At 51.4% G+C, this 16,707-nt stretch overlaps 1 protein-coding gene across 1 annotated transcript in view; it reads left to right on the forward strand.

The window, feature by feature from the left end:
* Positions 1–16,329, forward strand: part of nlgn4xa (neuroligin 4 X-linked a) — a gene marked incomplete at its 3' end in the record, with an annotated part of 50,369 nt that extends 34,040 nt beyond the window's left edge. The window contains exons 3-5 of the mRNA XM_084454133.1: positions 6,974–7,159; positions 10,942–11,731; positions 15,438–16,329. Of these exons, the coding sequence (XP_084310259.1) occupies positions 6,974–7,159; positions 10,942–11,731; positions 15,438–16,329 (1,868 nt within the window). The remainder of the gene's footprint in view (positions 1–6,973; positions 7,160–10,941; positions 11,732–15,437) is intronic.
* Between the last annotated feature and the right edge of the window lie 378 nt (positions 16,330–16,707).

Below are 16,707 nucleotides of genomic sequence, written 5' to 3' on the forward strand. Positions count from 1 at the left end.
TTCTGTTAGAACCAGTGACACCAGAGAGAAAGAAGGACTTTTAGTCCATTAATTTTTTTTTTTTTATTGAAGAATTAATGGCGAGAAAATGTCATCCTCATTCCGATCTCATTAGAATGACGGTCCATTGCACATGCTTCACTCATACTATATTTGCATGTTATTGCTCATTATTAATGGTCTCCGTGTCCTTGCCAGGGACGGCGTGGGGGTGGCCATACGCTCAGCCCGTCTGTCTAAGTGACTAACGTCTCCTCAGCTAGGAGCCTGCGTCACGCTGTAGGCCGTCCAGCGGGGAGAGATACCGTAGCGTGGGTGGGCGTCCATCTTCCTCCTCAGTGTTTGGGCCGTGTCAGAGACGCTTCTCCAGGCTGTCAGTCTCCTGGCGGAAGGCTGTCACGTGGGGGGGGCGCCGAGGCGCTGATGATCCAGACGCTTTAATGATGTGAGTGTCGGGCTGGCGGACATGCCTGAGGCCCCGTCGCTGGAGCGAAGGAGGGAATGATAAGAAGGTGCGGGGCCTTGAGTCAAGACAAGCGCACGCCTCAAAGACTCAAACGCTGCTCTGAGCACTTCTTAAACGACAGCCGGCACACCAGAGAGATCTCATGTCTGTGGGCAACCTTCGGAATTAAAGTTGGGTGGAGAGGAGATTATGAGTAATACAGTATACTGCACTAACTTCTCAGGGTTGTCTGATCGTCAGTCTTTTAACTCCTGAATGTTTGCGATGGCTACAGCACAAAGGAATATCTGGTTCTTCCGGCGGCTTCTCGACGAAGCCTTGATCAGAGCAGAGAGTTTCTGTGAGCGAACTGTGCAAAATGGAGGGTAGTCTCCCACCCACGCTAGTGTGAATCCCACACCCCCTACCCAGTTCATGGTTGTGTTCAGCCTGGCACGCTCTACGGTGTCTGGCTTGGCCTGGTCTGGCTTGGCCTGGTCTGGCCTGTCTGGGCCTGGCCTGGCTTGGCTTGGCCTGGTCAGGTGGACGGTAGGCTACAGCATGTTCTGGGCGGAGGGACAGCATGGGAGGAGGTAGGAGAGTGCAGATGTCTCCCAGCCTCTTAGCTAAGCTTCCTGTTTGTATTTTCTGGGGGGGAGGGTGGTTATGGTGAATGGACGGCACTTATATAGCACCTTTCTACCTTAGCGGACAAAGCGCTTTACAATGGCCTCTCATTCACCCATTCACACACATTCACACACCAATGGCGACAGCTGCCATGCAAGGTGCTAACCTGCTCACTGGGAGCAATTTGGGGTTCAGTGTCTTTGCACAAGGACACTTCGACATGTGGACAGGAGGAGGCGGGATTCGAACCGCCGACCCTGCGGTCATTGGACGACTCGGCTCTACCTCCTGAGACACAGATGCCCCTATCAATCTCACGTTATTCGTCTGTCTCTTAGATTGTAATTACCTCAGCGGAGTGTGAGGAACATACGCTGGTGGGCGAGCGTGTTGCACCCCACGCAGGTGTAAAGAGCCGCTCTTTCCACGGTCGAGAGAGGTTGACTGCTCACCAGAGCTTGGGACCGTCTGCACACGCGTCTCTCTGGAGGCCTGCTCATTTTAATTGATAGATAAGGGGTTTTAATTGATTCTCAGACACCGGAAGTTTATCAAATCTCACAGATGTCATCGCAGGGGAGCCGATAATACCGTTACACCCCAGGAGAGGAAGATTTACCAGGTAGGCCTGATGGCTGCTCCACTTCCTGTCATGTTGTGTTGAGATAAATAAATTGCTCGTTCGGATAAAGAAATTAAAATGTTAATTTCTCCCTGAAAACCGGCGTTGTAGCATTCTCTGACATTGCCAAATGCTAATCTTTTTTTCGCTGAGGTAAACAACAGACGACACAACTTCAGAAAAGTAAGATGTCTCTCTCAAATTCAAGGGCGGGTGGACATTGTTTAGCCGCCTCAGAACGCCTCTGGATTATCAAGTACCGTATGTGCGTCTGGCTGCGCTTTTGTTGTCGCCGTCAACAGAACAGCCAAGGAGCTCCAGTATCTCAGAGTTTGTCTTTAGTTTTAAGATAATTCGACTTAACTTCAACGGTTATCCTCATCTATTGTTTGCGTGTCATCACCCTTTTACTACATGAATCTTTTTTCACTTATTGCCAACCAGACCTCTAAAGCCCCCAGGACTGAACCAACATGGCCGCTGGCTGACCGTGTGAAGAGAGAGAGAACGGGGAGGTGTCCGCGGTGTCTCTCTCCCTCGTAAACGTGATGCCGCTTGGGGTGTGAGTGTTAGAGAACCCGCTCAATGGCCTTGTGGTTAGAGCGTCCGCCCTGAGACTGGGAGGTCGGGAGTTGGATCCCCGGCCGAGTACCATACCAAAGACTATAAAAATGGTACCCATTGCCTCCCTGCTTGGCACTTGGGCTGGAATTGGGGGGCTACATCACCAAATGATTCCCGAGCACGGCACCGCTGCTGCTCACCGCTCCCCCAGGGGATGGGTCAAACGCGGAGAACAAATTCCACCCCCTCAGGTGTGTGACAATCATTGGGCCTTTAGCTTCAGTTCTGCTCCCGCCCGGATCCACCGCGTTCTGCTCCAGACCCACCGCTCTGATACGACCACGTTCTGCTCCAGACCCACCGCTCTGATACGAGCGCGTTCGCCGCCACCGGCGGGAGATACAGCACTGACAGCTGCGCGTGCTGGTTGCCCCGGGTTACCGTCAATCACAGGGACATTATGCTGAAGGAGGAGGGCGACCGCTCGCCCCAGATGTGCTCCGACGCCTCGGCTTCATAATGGGACTGCAAGATGGCCGACGAGGAGAGAGGCTGTGTGTGGTCTTCCTGTGTGTCTGAGAGGCTGTGTGTGGTCTTCCTGTGTGTCGACTGTGGACAGCAGCACATGTCTGGCTCCCGGCCCAGACGTACATTACGACTTCGCAGACGGACAGAGATTTGATGATATTCAGGAGTACTCACCTCCTCCGAGCCAGCGGCCTGACCTTGCTCATCTGATCCCACACATTCCCTCTGATAATTAACGTTTCATCTGGGAGCCAAAAAATAATTTATCTTCCAGACAGAGAACACCATTAAGCTCGTTACCATCATGCATTGTGTCCGGCCCTTTCTTAGTCTGGTATGATAAAAGAACGGTCGTTAAAGACTACTTTTCTTTTTCCCCAGCAACAGGAATGCATGTCTCTTTTTATCTCAAAGACACATAGCGGAAAGGCTCATTAACTGGAGCCATCTACTAGAGGTCATCAGGGGTCATCAGGCTAGGAACAGATGCAAGCTTCGTACCAAACATTAAATGATTGATCCTGAATTAATTGAATGACCCTGTAATATTTAATATGTCACGGTGAGTATAGGATGCTGTCATTCATAGGAAATAGGCTGGCAAATGCCCACAGTGAAGCGATTAAACTAACACTGTGAAGCCGCGGCTCCTGTCGCAACTGATAATGCAGTCATACATTACATGTGACTGCTCTTTATATACTGGTTGTGGATGATGAAGCAGTGACATGGCTCCTGGAGGTGTGCCCGAGTGACCCCTCACCCAGACTCGGGGTGGTAAAAGGATAGCCCCTCACCCAGGCTCGGGGGGGTAAAAGGATAGCCCCTCACCCAGGCTCGGGGTGGTAAAAGGATAGCCTCTCACCCAGACTCGGGGGGGTAAAAGGATAGCCCCTCACCCAGGCTCAGGGGGGTAAAAGGATAGCCCCTCACCCAGGCTCGGGGGGGTAAAAGGATAGCCCCTCACCCAGGCTCGGGGTGGTAAAAGAATAGCCCCTCGGCCCCGAGCCTGGGGGGGAGAGGACACAACAACGTACCCACACGACGAAGAAGAAGAAGAAATACTGGATACTCTTGTTCATCAACTGCTGTAGTATATATATATAGAAAGAGAGAGAGAGAAAGAGAGAGAGAGCAGTTCACCCCTGGGGATGAATAAAGTAGGCTAATACATTCCTGCAGAATACCCAGAATTCCATGTTGTGCAAACTGTGCAATCACACTGTCAATTAACAGCATGGGTCCAGCTAATCAACCAATCAATCAAATGGATGAACAGTAAATGGACTGCACTTATATACAGCGTTTATCCAAAGTGCTTTACAATGGCCTCTCATTCACCCAATCACCCATTCACACACACTGTTCTGTTTAAAGACGAGGAGACTTTCGTTTCATGAAGCGACTGTCTTTTTACTTCTCAACTTCCCACAATACAGTGTCCAAATATGGGGGCCCTCTAACCACACATGTGAAGGAAATAACGCATAGCACGCTCATACATAACTCCTGACAATAGGAACAATTACCAACCGATGCCAAATTGTAATTCACACCAATGGCAACAGCTGCCATGCAAGGTGCTAGCCTGCTCATTGGGAGCAATGTGAGGTTCAGTGTCCTGCCCAGGGACACTTCGACATGTGGACAGGAGGTGCCGGGATTCGAACCACCGACCCTGCGGTCATTGGACGACCCGCTCTACCTCCTGAGCTACAGCCGCCCCCCAACCAACGTTGATTGTACCGATACCATTTGTGTTCAAATAAATACAATTCCAAGTTCACAGTGACCCCAGTACCAAGGGGACTATTGAAGCCATTTGAACACGTCGGGCGGATAACTGTGTGTTCACTTCTCTGCGTGATCGTTTTGTTCCCGGCGCCGGGTTTGAGATTACACCCGCCGTTCTCAGGCGACGCTCAGATAGAACAGGAAACACTCGGTGTGCATTTGGCCGATTTCCTGAAGAGGGAAAGAGAAGATGATGTCCCTGACGTGGAGGAAGTGAGCGATTGTTTCAGGCGTTCTTTATTCAGCGTGTCAGGCGCCCTAAGTGTTGTTGTGAGAAGCATATCAGAGCCGCGAGAGCAGGAAGACTTCACTACAACACTCTACCACTCAGACCTCTCCAATCACAGCCTCTCTGTGTGTGTGTGTGTGTGTGTGTGTGTGTGTGTATGTGTGACTGTGTGTGTGTGTGTGTGTGTGTGTGTGTGTGTGCGTGTGTGTGTGTGTGTGTGAGTGTCTGGGTGGGGGGGATTAGGCCATTCTCCACTGATGAAGGCCTTTCGTTCAGCCCGTCACTGGACGTGCCACGAGGCTACAGAGGACTTTATGCAACCCTGCGATATTGTATTTACGATATGAACATTCTCTCAGACACATGGCCTGTAGTGGTCTGAAGCAGGATCAATACTAGAGAGACCCAGGGAAATGTTTTGTTATTTCCTATCGATTCCAGTCGTTTTGTCTTCTGAATGTAATTGAAGACATGCTCTCTTGGCCAACTCACCACACTGGTCATGTTGAATAGCAAAGAGTATCTACTCACATTCCAGGCCTTTTTATGCATCATACTTTCTCTATTCCGTCATGGTGGAGAAAACGTTGACGCGCAGCGGGCAGACGTTCTGGAGATATTTGGATGATGCCCCCCTCTTAATATATGCGGCCTATTTTCAGTACAAGCACTTTGAAACGGAGGATTTGACTAATCTTTACTTCCTGGGGAGACTTCCTGTCCGTGGGGGGTGGGGGGTTGGGAGGAGGTATGGGGGGTCGAGTGCCGGGGGGCTTGTAATCCTCGCAGCCCTCTGTCACCCCCTCCACCGCGCCGTGACCAGGGGTTTTTGTCCCATTTGTCCTTTCTGGGTCTCCGTAGGCACAGAGGGTGGCACTGCCAGCGTCTGGACTTTGACATCCAAGGCCTGGCAAGCGTGAGAACCAGCCCCCCCTGGGTGGTTTACCCCCCACCCCACTAATGTCTTTACAGTCATCTGCTTGTTTGTCAACAAGTTTGTGATTCGGGGCACAATGTAACATGCTGGTGTGACCTGACTAAAAACACAGCTGAACGCGTGAAGAGAATCTGGTCAGAACATCGGTACCGACCAGCAGGGCCGGACTGGGTGAATATTTCATGCCGGGAAATGTAGCCCCAGTCAGGCCACGAGCCGAGCCGACGCGGTGAGATGGAACACCTTCAGTTTCCTTTTGTTGACGGGGGGGAGGGTGCTTCGCGATTTGTTGACGGGGGTGGGGGGGGGCAGGCCATTCAACGCGGGCCAGACCAGTTGGCACGCCAGGCCACCGGGGAAATTTCCGGTGCTCCCGATGGCCAGTCTGCCCCTACCAAACAACATTCTAGAGCCGATTTCTCCTCCGACTGTCGGGAGGGGTGAGTCAGGGATGAATCGGCCCAAACATCCTGTAGCGTGAACCCGGCATGGAGGTGAAAGGCAGTACGGCACAAAAGGTATTTGACAAAAACAGCAGCTGAGGAAATAATCACCACCAATGACCCCACACAGCCCCCAACCACCCCACAATGACCCCACACAGCCCCCAACCACCCCACAATGACCCCACACAGCCCCCAACCACCCCACAATGACCCCACACTGCAGGCTTATGCTCTGGAACTATGCGTCTTTGAAACTGGGTTTCGTCTCTGACTGAAGATAACAGGCAACTTTCACAGGTCCTAAACAGGTGAGCGTTGGGCAGCGTTGGGCAGCGTTGGGCAGCGCTGGGCAGCGTTGGGCAGCGTTGGGCAGCGCTGGGCAGCGCTGGGCAGCGTTGGGTAGCGCTGGGCAGCGTTGGGCAGCGTTGGGCAGTGTTGGGCAGCGTTGGGTAGCGTTGAGCAGTGTGGTTCCTGCCACTGTTCATTTCAGCTTGGCTCTTTATTTCACACACTTCTCATCTGCGTTTTGAGAGCCGGCCAACTTCCAATTTCCAACCACTGCCCTACAGTACGCCTCGATTGTGTGTGTGTGTGTGTGTGTGTGTGTGTGTGTGTGTGTGTGTGTGTGTTCACCAGCAGCGGCTTGGGAGTGAATATGCTGGGTATGCCGTATAGATAAAGTTGAGATTGAAAAGGTCCATGTCTCGCGACCACGTTGACTGACGGGTGAGGTCTTCCATGCGATCACTCAGTCCTCTGTGTCGTGTTTTCCTCCCAGGGTTCCTGAGCACGGGAGACCAGGCAGCGAAGGGGAACTACGGCCTGCTGGACCAGATCCAGGCGCTGCGCTGGATCAAGGAGAACATCCAGGCCTTCAAAGGAGATCCCAAGAGGGTGACCATATTCGGCTCGGGCGCCGGGGCCTCGTGCGTGAGTCTGCTCACGCTGTCCCACTACTCAGAAGGTTCGCTCGCTCTTCTCTAATCGTTATTCATATCAGATCACAATCACAATGTTTATATTTATATGTTATTTATATGTTATCATACAAAAATTACATATAATTTTTATTATTATGTGTTATTTTATGGATAGCGAGCACATGTTGGCTGGGTAGATTCCTGATGTTCTTGACCCGAGCCTACGCAGCCTAACGAGCCTAACGAGCCCCAGCTCTCCTCCCCCGCTCGCTCCGGCACCATCGCACAACAGCACCCATTCTCACATGGATCAATGACGTATAATCATTACTCTTATATGGACTGCACTAACAGTATAGAGCGCTTTTCCACCTTAGCGGCACTCAAAGCGCTTTACAATGGCCTCTCATTCACCCATTCACACACATTCACACACCAATGGCGGTAGCTGCCATGCAAGGTGCTAACCTGCTCATTGGGAGCAATTTGGGGTGAGGTGTCTTGCTCAAGGACACTTCGACATGTGGACAGTCGGAGCTGGGATTCGAACCACTGACCCTTCGATCATTGAACGACCCACTCTACCAACTGAGCTACAGCCGCACCAATTATACTGTATGTGGGTCAATGGCGTCTGTCATTCAGTGTATCGCTGATATATATATTTATTTTTTTTCTTCAAAAAATGTGGTATTCAAAATAAAATAGTCATTTTTTCTTGGTGGTTATATTTCTGCCAGTCTACTCATGGTTATATAATCTTGTGATTATGAAAAATGGGCAAAACATTGTCATTTTTCAAGGAGGCGCTCTGTGTTTGTACTGAATGACGAGACACCTTTATGTCATTGACCCACTGAAGACCGATGCGGGAGTGGAGAGTTCTGGTGATGACTGGAGGACCCAGAGGAAGCTCTGCTGAAAGCCCGTCTGAGGACGACCCAATTGACCCACATACCTACAGCCGGAACCAGTGAATGCAATTCTCACGGGATTGGCCATCGTTGTACGATGACGAAGTACTTCAAGTCTTTAAAGTAGATTGGAATTCTTGCTACAACATGAAAGTTAGCCCGGTATGAAATAGATTTTTTTGTGTGCCTACAACACTCAGTAATTCATGGAATTCATAATACACCACGAAAAGCAATGAATGTCTGCTATTATTCAGAATATTATATCAGGCGCGCAGCGGAGAGGACGTATTGCTTTTGATTCAGTGGCTATCAGACAGGGGACCTCGTAGTAAACACGAGTGTTTTTCCACCGTGAGGCGTGAGTTATTGAGAGAGTCAGGTTACACTACCATGACTTCTCACAGATTACATGAGGCGTCACATCGCATCGCCACATGCTCCAGTCAGAGAGATAACAAGCAGCGTGTGTACTCAGGTCTGCCCAAGCGTAACACAACGCCTCAGTGGACATGTGTGTGACCAGCCAGGGAAGTGTGTGGGTGGATATCAGGCCTGATACAGCCACATAATACCACATTTACATCTGGAGGTTTTTACTCATTGAAAACAACATTGTAGAAATGGGATTCAGAAGGTCATTCTAGTAAATAACACAGTCCCCATTGCTATTTGCCTCAGCCCACTGCCCACAGCATAGACAAAGACAGAGGAATGAATAGCTGATTCTCATCAGGGTATTCTGGGTAAATGGCTGTGAAAGCAGCATTACATGATCAGTCTGCTTGGGTCGCGAGCAAAGACAGACCCTGAACAGACCATCTTGACTTCAGCACTTTCATTCAGACTTCATTTGAAATGGGATGAATCAACGTCCTTTTAGCAGGAAATGGGAGCGTCTTGCAGTCTTCACTGGGTTTAATTTCTAAGTCCATCTGACTGACAACAGGCAGCATTGCCTTAGGGGGAATCTGGCTTTGCTGGCCGCTACCAGACTTCTCTGAGAGAGAGAGAGAGAGAGAGAGAGAGAGAGAGGGGGAGGGGGAGGGGATGAGAGAGGGGGAGAGGGAGAGGGAGAGAGAGAGGGGGAGGGGGAGAGAGAGAGAGAGAGGGAGAGAGAGAGAGAGAGAGAGAGGGAGAGGGAGAGGGGGAGGGGGAGAGAGAGAGAGGGAGAGAGAGGGAGAGAGAGAGAGAGAGAGAGAGAGAGAGAGGGAGAGGGAGAGGGGGAGGGGGAGAGAGAGAGAGAGGGGGAGGGGGAGAGAGAGAGGGAGAGAGAGGGAGAGAGAGAGAGAGAGAGAGGGATGGAGAGAGAGAGGGGGGGGAGAGAGAGAGGGAGGGAGAGAGAGGGGGGGGAGAGAGAGAGGGAGAGAGAGAGAGGGGGGGGGGGGAGAGAGAAGGAGAGAGAGAGAGAGAGAGAGAGAGAGAGAGAGAGAGAGAGAGAGAGAGGAAATCACTCATGGTTCTATTTAGAATCCCATTCAGCTGTATTCATAATGCATTTCCCTGTTGATCAAGTCCCCCATGATGAGAATGAAGCAGTCTAATGAAGAAGAGACCCAGTCTCCCTCATTCAGCCATGTTGGATGTGCTGCTCTGTGACTGTTTACAGAGGCCCAGACTCCCTCAGTCAGCCATGTTGGATGTGTTGCTCTGTGACTGTTTACAGGTATTTGATCACGTTGAGGCTGATCTTCAGGAGTGGTTTGTCCTTATTAGTTCAACCCATCTGCTTTGTTAGTGTGATGGTTGAGTTGGACTCAGGGCTGTTAGTCAGTCAAAGCTCCTGCATCACTCCTGATAGAACATGTTCTACTATCCTGACAACATAGAACATGTTCCACCATCCCGCCCACATAGAACATGTTCCACCATCCCACCCACATTTAATTGTTTTAAATTGTAATTTTCGAGAAAAGCCTAACTAGGGACTGGGGTTGCAAATTAGCCAATCGACTAGAAACCTTTCATGCAACACATTTATTACCACAACATGTATGTAACAACATGCGCTGCATTGTCCCTAACAAATAAACCAATAAATAAAAATAATAAAGACAGTAGGTTCTCTCCAACACGTCTCAGAGAGGGCTGACAGACGCATGAGCGCTTTGTTTTAGACTAATCTGAGTCATGGATGAACAGATACTCTTCATCCGGAATAATCCAGAGGAAATAAACCCTGTTACTAACTAGGCCCTGCAGGAGGGGACTCCCGCGCTCCGAACACGGAACATACGGAACACGGAACATACGGAACGCGGAACATACGGAATGCGGAACATACGGAACACGGAACATACGGAACACGGAACATACGGAACATACGGAACACGGAACATACGGAACACGGAGCACGCTTCTCAAGTCGTCCTCCTTGAGTCACCGTGGTCTGCGCGGCCATATATAGAACAAACACGCGAGCGGCGCTGCGTGAGTCACGGCCTGTTAGCCGCGTGACGCATCACACATAGCCGCTCTCCAACGCGCAGGAACAGGAAATGACCTGAGGCCACGCTGCAGAATGAACGCCTTTATTTTTAGCTTCATTCATTTCTGAGCCGTTTTCAGAAGGATGATTTGATGCCCATATTATGAATCATATTTTTCGCTCAAAGTCATTTCAGTAGGATATGGTTGGATAGGTTTACAGAATTTCACTGGATTTTATTTTAATCCAGTTCATTAGAAGAAATGAATTATTTCCATAGTACTGTTTATTCTATTCAAAATTGATTTATGTAAATATTGATATAATTTGGCTCTCTTGCCCCAAGAGAAACTCATTTTCCAATTGAGTTTCCTGTTTAATAACCACACTCACGCATTCTACCACATGTGAGAAGCTGGAGCGTGTCTGCGCCAGTGTGTGTGTGTGTGTGTGTGTGTGTCTGATGTGTGTTGTTGTGTCTCAGATCTGTTCCAGAAGGCCATCATCCAGAGTGGCACTGCCCTGTCCAGCTGGGCCGTCAACTACCAGCCTGCCAAGTACACGCGCGCCCTGGCCGAGAAGGTGGGCTGCAACATGCTGGACACCATCGACCTGGTCGAGTGCCTCCAGAACAAGAACTACAAGGAGCTGATCGAGCAGTACATCACCCCCGCCAAGTACCACATCGCCTTCGGGCCGGTCATCGACGGGGACGTGATCCCCGACGACCCCCAGATCCTCATGGAGCAGGGCGAGTTCCTCAACTACGACATCATGCTGGGGGTCAACCAGGGCGAGGGTTTCAAGTTCGTGGACGGCATCGTGGACAGTGAGGACGGCGTGTCCGCCAACGACTTCGACTTCGCCGTGTCCGACTTCGTGGACCACCTGTACGGCTACCCGGAGGGCAAGGACACGCTGAGGGAGACCATCAAGTTCATGTACACGGACTGGGCGGACAAGGACAACCCGGAGACGCGGAGGAAGACCCTAGTGGCGCTGTTCACCGACCACCAGTGGGTGGCGCCGGCGGTGGCCACGGCGGACCTGCACGCCCAGTACGGCTCGCCCACCTACTTCTACGCCTTCTACCACCACTGCCAGAGCGACATGAAGCCCAGCTGGGCGGACTCCGCCCACGGGGACGAGGTGCCCTACGTGTTCGGCGTGCCCATGGTGGGACCCACCGACCTCTTCAACTGCAACTTCTCCAAGAACGACGTGATGCTCAGCGCCGTGGTCATGACCTACTGGACCAACTTCGCCAAGACGGGGTAGGTCTCCTCCCTCCCTCCCACCGTATACATCCCATCACAGTCATGTAGCTGACGCTCTTATCCAAAACCACTTACAATAATTGCATCTAATGTAGGAAGTCAGTGTGCTGCTACTTGAGAACTCACAAGTGCATCGCCTTTCTAAAACAAGTGACTAAGAGCATCATCTAGTGCTGAAGCCAAAGTGTAAGAGTAGCAGAATATAAATATAATAGCTGCTTAATTATGTCTCATGGTTGTTTCATTGATCTGGACTAAAACATACTGTGCAATAACTACAGTATCTGCTATGATCCTATGGAGGTATTCATATATCCTCGTAGAATCAATCCAGAATGGTTTAGAGAGTAAACAAAGGGGTGTTGTTAGGATAGGCTACTGTTTGTCATGAAAATGAAATATTCATTCAGTTTATCTGCAGGCTGTGGGTTTTTTTCTGGTTGTTTAGGGATTTGCAGTGTTGATATTTCGGTCACGTCCGTTTCATGTCCAGCTGAGATTAAGTTTCATCATGTTTGCAGTCCAGCCATACTGAAAATTCACTTGAGGTGAATAAATATACAGTTGCTGGGCTCATGGGCCGTGGAGTTTTGCCCTCGTGTCCAGCTGGCAGCCGGCCCGCTGCTCAGCAGGGGACAGATTAGCTCCCGTATCGACATATCGGGAGGCTCTCGTGTCGTCGGAGTGCTTTTATGCATTCCCAGAGTGCTTCTGACACAGCGCCAAGCGCATGTACCAACTTTTGGAGGGCACTTTTCACTCTCCCTCTCCTGAAAGCAATCAGTCCCACTGTGCATGTTTGTCGTCGTCGCGTCGACCAAAAACAGCAGAGCGAGGACACAGCCAACCCCCCCCTCCCCCCGCTGAGCATAACTGAGCACCACCCCCCCTCCCCCCGCTGAACATCACTAAGCACCCCTCCCACCATCACAGAGCAGTGAAGTAGGTCAAAAACAAGGAAGAACATGAAATCTACGGCTTGTTTGGCCTTCATGTGTGCGAGCCTGCGTGAACCGCTGGAGGAGGACGGCAGTCTGAGCGCAGATGTTCAGATGTTCAGACGGTCGTCTGAGAGGCTGCTCTGTGTCAGATAGGACGAGGGGGGGGGGGGGGGCGTTGAGTACATCTGCCGGCGTCTGACTCCGCCGATCACGCCCCCCCCCCCCCCCAGGACGACCATGCTTTATTTAGAACCGCTGTCGTTCATTAAGCCTGTGAGACTCAAGAGTTTTTGGGTTCCCTCCTCGGAACCAAGGATCCTGCCAAACTCTTATCAGTCCGACGAGCCCGCGGGCGTAGAGACGGGTCTTTATCGCAGGTCCTCTGTGACTGAGGAACAACACGTCGTTCCAGCATATGTTCCCACAGAGAAATAATGGCCTTAGGTTCCAGTGCATTCAGCATATGTACAAACAGCATGTTAGCCATCATATCCTAAACGGCTGACTGATTTCCATCTCAGAGTAGCAGAAATACCCCAGAGGAAAGCAGACGCTGTAACGTCTGACCGCGTTAAAGCAATCATGTGTTTGCGGTGTTGAATAAAAACGAGACGAACACTCATCCAGAGTGTGGGTTGTGTTGTGTTGAGCGGCGTTGGGCTCCGTGCTATGAGCCGACCCTGGAGGGGCTCTTGAGCTAGAAGGCAGATTCCACCTTGAATGTGGCGACTCAACCATGAGGCCAATAATACATAATTAGAAAATGCATGTATAGGTGTAAAGCTTTTGATTTCCAATGTGAATAGAGGTGTACTGCGTGTTCCTCGCTGTATTCATTCAACTTAGATACATCCCCACGCATCTTTTCCCTTATTGTGTGTTATGAGACGTGCTTTGAATCCATTCCAGGTATAAATTATGCTCTTTTGCAGCATAATATGCTGATGGGAGCACTCACCTCTCAATAGGAACAGAACGTAGAACAGCGTTAGTGGCTGGAGAACAGGGGCTTTGTCAATCGTCTCCATTTACTAAGGACTAAAGACTGTGGAGGCTTTGATCTGCTGTGTTGTGAAATGGCCGTGACACACGGTGGCCTGGCAGCGAGGGACAGTGACGCGCTGGATTAACCAGTTAACTATCCTCTGCTCCCCTGAGAGCCTGGCTTCCTGTCTCTCCTCCCTCCTCCTACTCCTCCTCATCCCTCATCCCCCTCATCCCTCCTCCCCCTCATCCTCCTCCTCCTTCTCTCTCCTCTACCCTACCTCCTCCTCCCTTCTCCTCCTCCCTCCCTCCTCCTCCTTCTCTCTCCTCTCCCCTACCTCCTCCTCCCCCTCATCCCTCCTCCCCCTCATCCTCCTCCTTCTCTCTCCTCTACCCTACCTCCTCCTCCCTTCTCCTCCTCCCTCCCTCCTCCTCCTTCTCTCTCCTCTCCCCTACCTCCTCCTCCTCCTCATCCCTCCTCCCCCCTCCCTCCTCCTCTCCCTCCCTCCTCCTCCTTCTCTCTCCGCTCCCCTACCTCCTCCTCCTCTCTCCTCTCCCCTACCTCCTCCTCACTTCTCCCCCCTCCTCCTCTCCCCTCCCTCCTCCTCCAGGCCAGACAGCTGAAAGCTGGGCTGTTTTATCCACTCCGCACTTCTGGGGAGCGACTGGGTTCCTCACAGGGGCAGGGCTCCCCTTGTGTCCCCTGGTGCACCCTGGGAGCGGTCTGCGACCCAAGATGAGTCCTCTCTCTGCCTCCCCCTCCCCCTCCTCCCTCCCTCCACCCCCTCCCTCCCCCCAGTCCTCAGATTCAAGGTCGTAGTCGACTTTACTCGCGGTAGCCCTCGAAAGTTAATGAAATCACACAGGCACAATGTCACCGGAGAGAGAGGCCAAGTTAACTCTAATAGAGAGCAACAGCACAATATACCGCTTCTCTGAAACGTCTGAGGTAGAACAGTGGACTGTATTACAGGGAATATCACAAGTGATCTGCATTTTGAGGGCTCTGAACATTCAGTACGCTTCCTCCATTTCCATGTGAGTCACGCAGAAACGTGTTTGTGCAAAGTGGAGGATGGATGTGGCTTGTGGTACGATCTTCTTCCGACTGTACAGAAGCCCGGCTCTGAGGACTAATGCGCCCTCATCATCTGCATTTAATCCTTTTAGTAAAGATCCCATCCAAGGTATTTTTAGATTAAATCATCCTTCATGTAAATACACTGCAGGATTGACCCACATTAGGAGTGATATTACTGTGATACTGTATAACGTGTTCTCTAGTATTTTCATCTTTTCATTTTCATCATTTTCAACTCCATCGGCCTCAACTTCCAATGAAGCTTTAAGAGCCTTTCTATTCAACGTTCAAGTACATTGATATAGAATTTGTTCCTGAACATTTTCTTTTTTTTCCAGGAATTTCATAATTGATACTATTATTCTCTAACCTGATGTGCCAGATGGTTTGCTTCGCATAACCATCTGGTAACTCTGTTGGAAACTGTTTGGAAAATGGCAGACACTTTCAAAAATACTTGGCAGGTGATTGGATGAACCATCTGTCTGTCACACGCCCCAACTTCAACCGCTCCATGCTGTCGTCACACCTAAACCCACCTAGCGCAGCTGATTGTATTACCTCATAGAGATTGGAGAGATCATTTTCCGATCAAGCACAAACGGATCTGTACGGAGAGTGTCCAGAGCTGATTTGCAAGGCGAGATCAGGGTGGTCTCACAAGGATAATCATTCTCTCATCTCTTTTTGTCCCCAGAGATCCGAACCAGCCAGTTCCCCAGGACACCAAGTTCATCCACACCAAGCCCAACCGCTTCGAGGAGGTGGCCTGGTCCAAGTACAACCCCAAGGACCAGCTGTACCTGCACATCGGCCTCAAACCCCGGGTCAGGGACCACTACCGCGCCACCAAGGTGGCCTTCTGGCTGGAGCTGGTGCCTCACCTCCACAACATCAACGAGCTGTTCCAGTACGTCTCCACCACCACCAAGATCCCCCCGCAGGACACCACGCCGTTCCCCTACACCAAGCGCTTCCCGGGGAAGACCTGGCCCTCCACCACGCGCCACCCGGGCGTGCCGCCCGCCAACACCAAGCAGACCACCGACCAGCGCAAGGGCGGCGACCTGGACGAGTCGGCGGTCGTCATCGAAACCAAGCGCGACTACTCGACAGAGCTGAGCGTGACCATCGCCGTGGGCGCCTCCCTCCTCTTCCTCAACATCCTGGCCTTCGCGGCACTCTACTACAAGAAAGACAAGCGGAGGCACGAGTCCAACCGCCGCGGGCCCAGCCCCCAGAGAGGCTCCGCCCCTGCCGGTGGCGGCGCGGCGGCGGCCAACGACGTTGCCCACCTGCAGAGTGAGGAGCTGATGTCGCTGCAGATGAAGCAGCAGCAGCTGGAGCACGAGCACCACCACGAGTGCGAGTCCCTGCAGACGCACGACGCCCTACGGCTCGCCTGCCCGCCCGACTACACGCTCACCCTGCGCCGGTCGCCCGACGACATCCCGCTTATGACGCCAAGCACCATCACCATGATCCCCAACTCCCTGGCTGGCATGCCGCCGCTGCACAACTTCAACACCTTCGGGGGCAGTCAGAACAGTACCAACCTCCCCCACGGCCATTCCACTACCAGGGTATAGCTCCGCCGGAGGGGTGGGGGTGGATGGGCACCAGTTCCCCCTGGGGGACCTACAAGCGAGGCCAGGCCAGAGTGCGATCGCCAACTACATTGGACAAAGGTTTATGGGAATGAGAGGAGTGTATTTTCGCACAGACTCATCCCAGTGGGAGAGATGCTATTTTGCTACCATGCCTTCTTGAAGAGTATTACCAGACATCTAAAATGAACTGCTGACATGTTATGAAAAGTGAATGTTCTTATTGAAATACTGTGTTTTGGAGCTAGGCTTCATGAAAGGATTGTGAGGAGTTTTACCAAAAGAACAATAGCACCCTGGAGGCCAGTGATGACCTGCTCTAGAATGCTTGAACAGACAATTCAGGGTTTGGGTTTGCAG

This window comes from Borostomias antarcticus, assembly GCF_949987555.1.
Source record: "Borostomias antarcticus genome assembly, chromosome: 19".
In the NCBI taxonomy this organism is placed as follows: Eukaryota; Metazoa; Chordata; class Actinopteri; order Stomiiformes; family Stomiidae; genus Borostomias; species Borostomias antarcticus.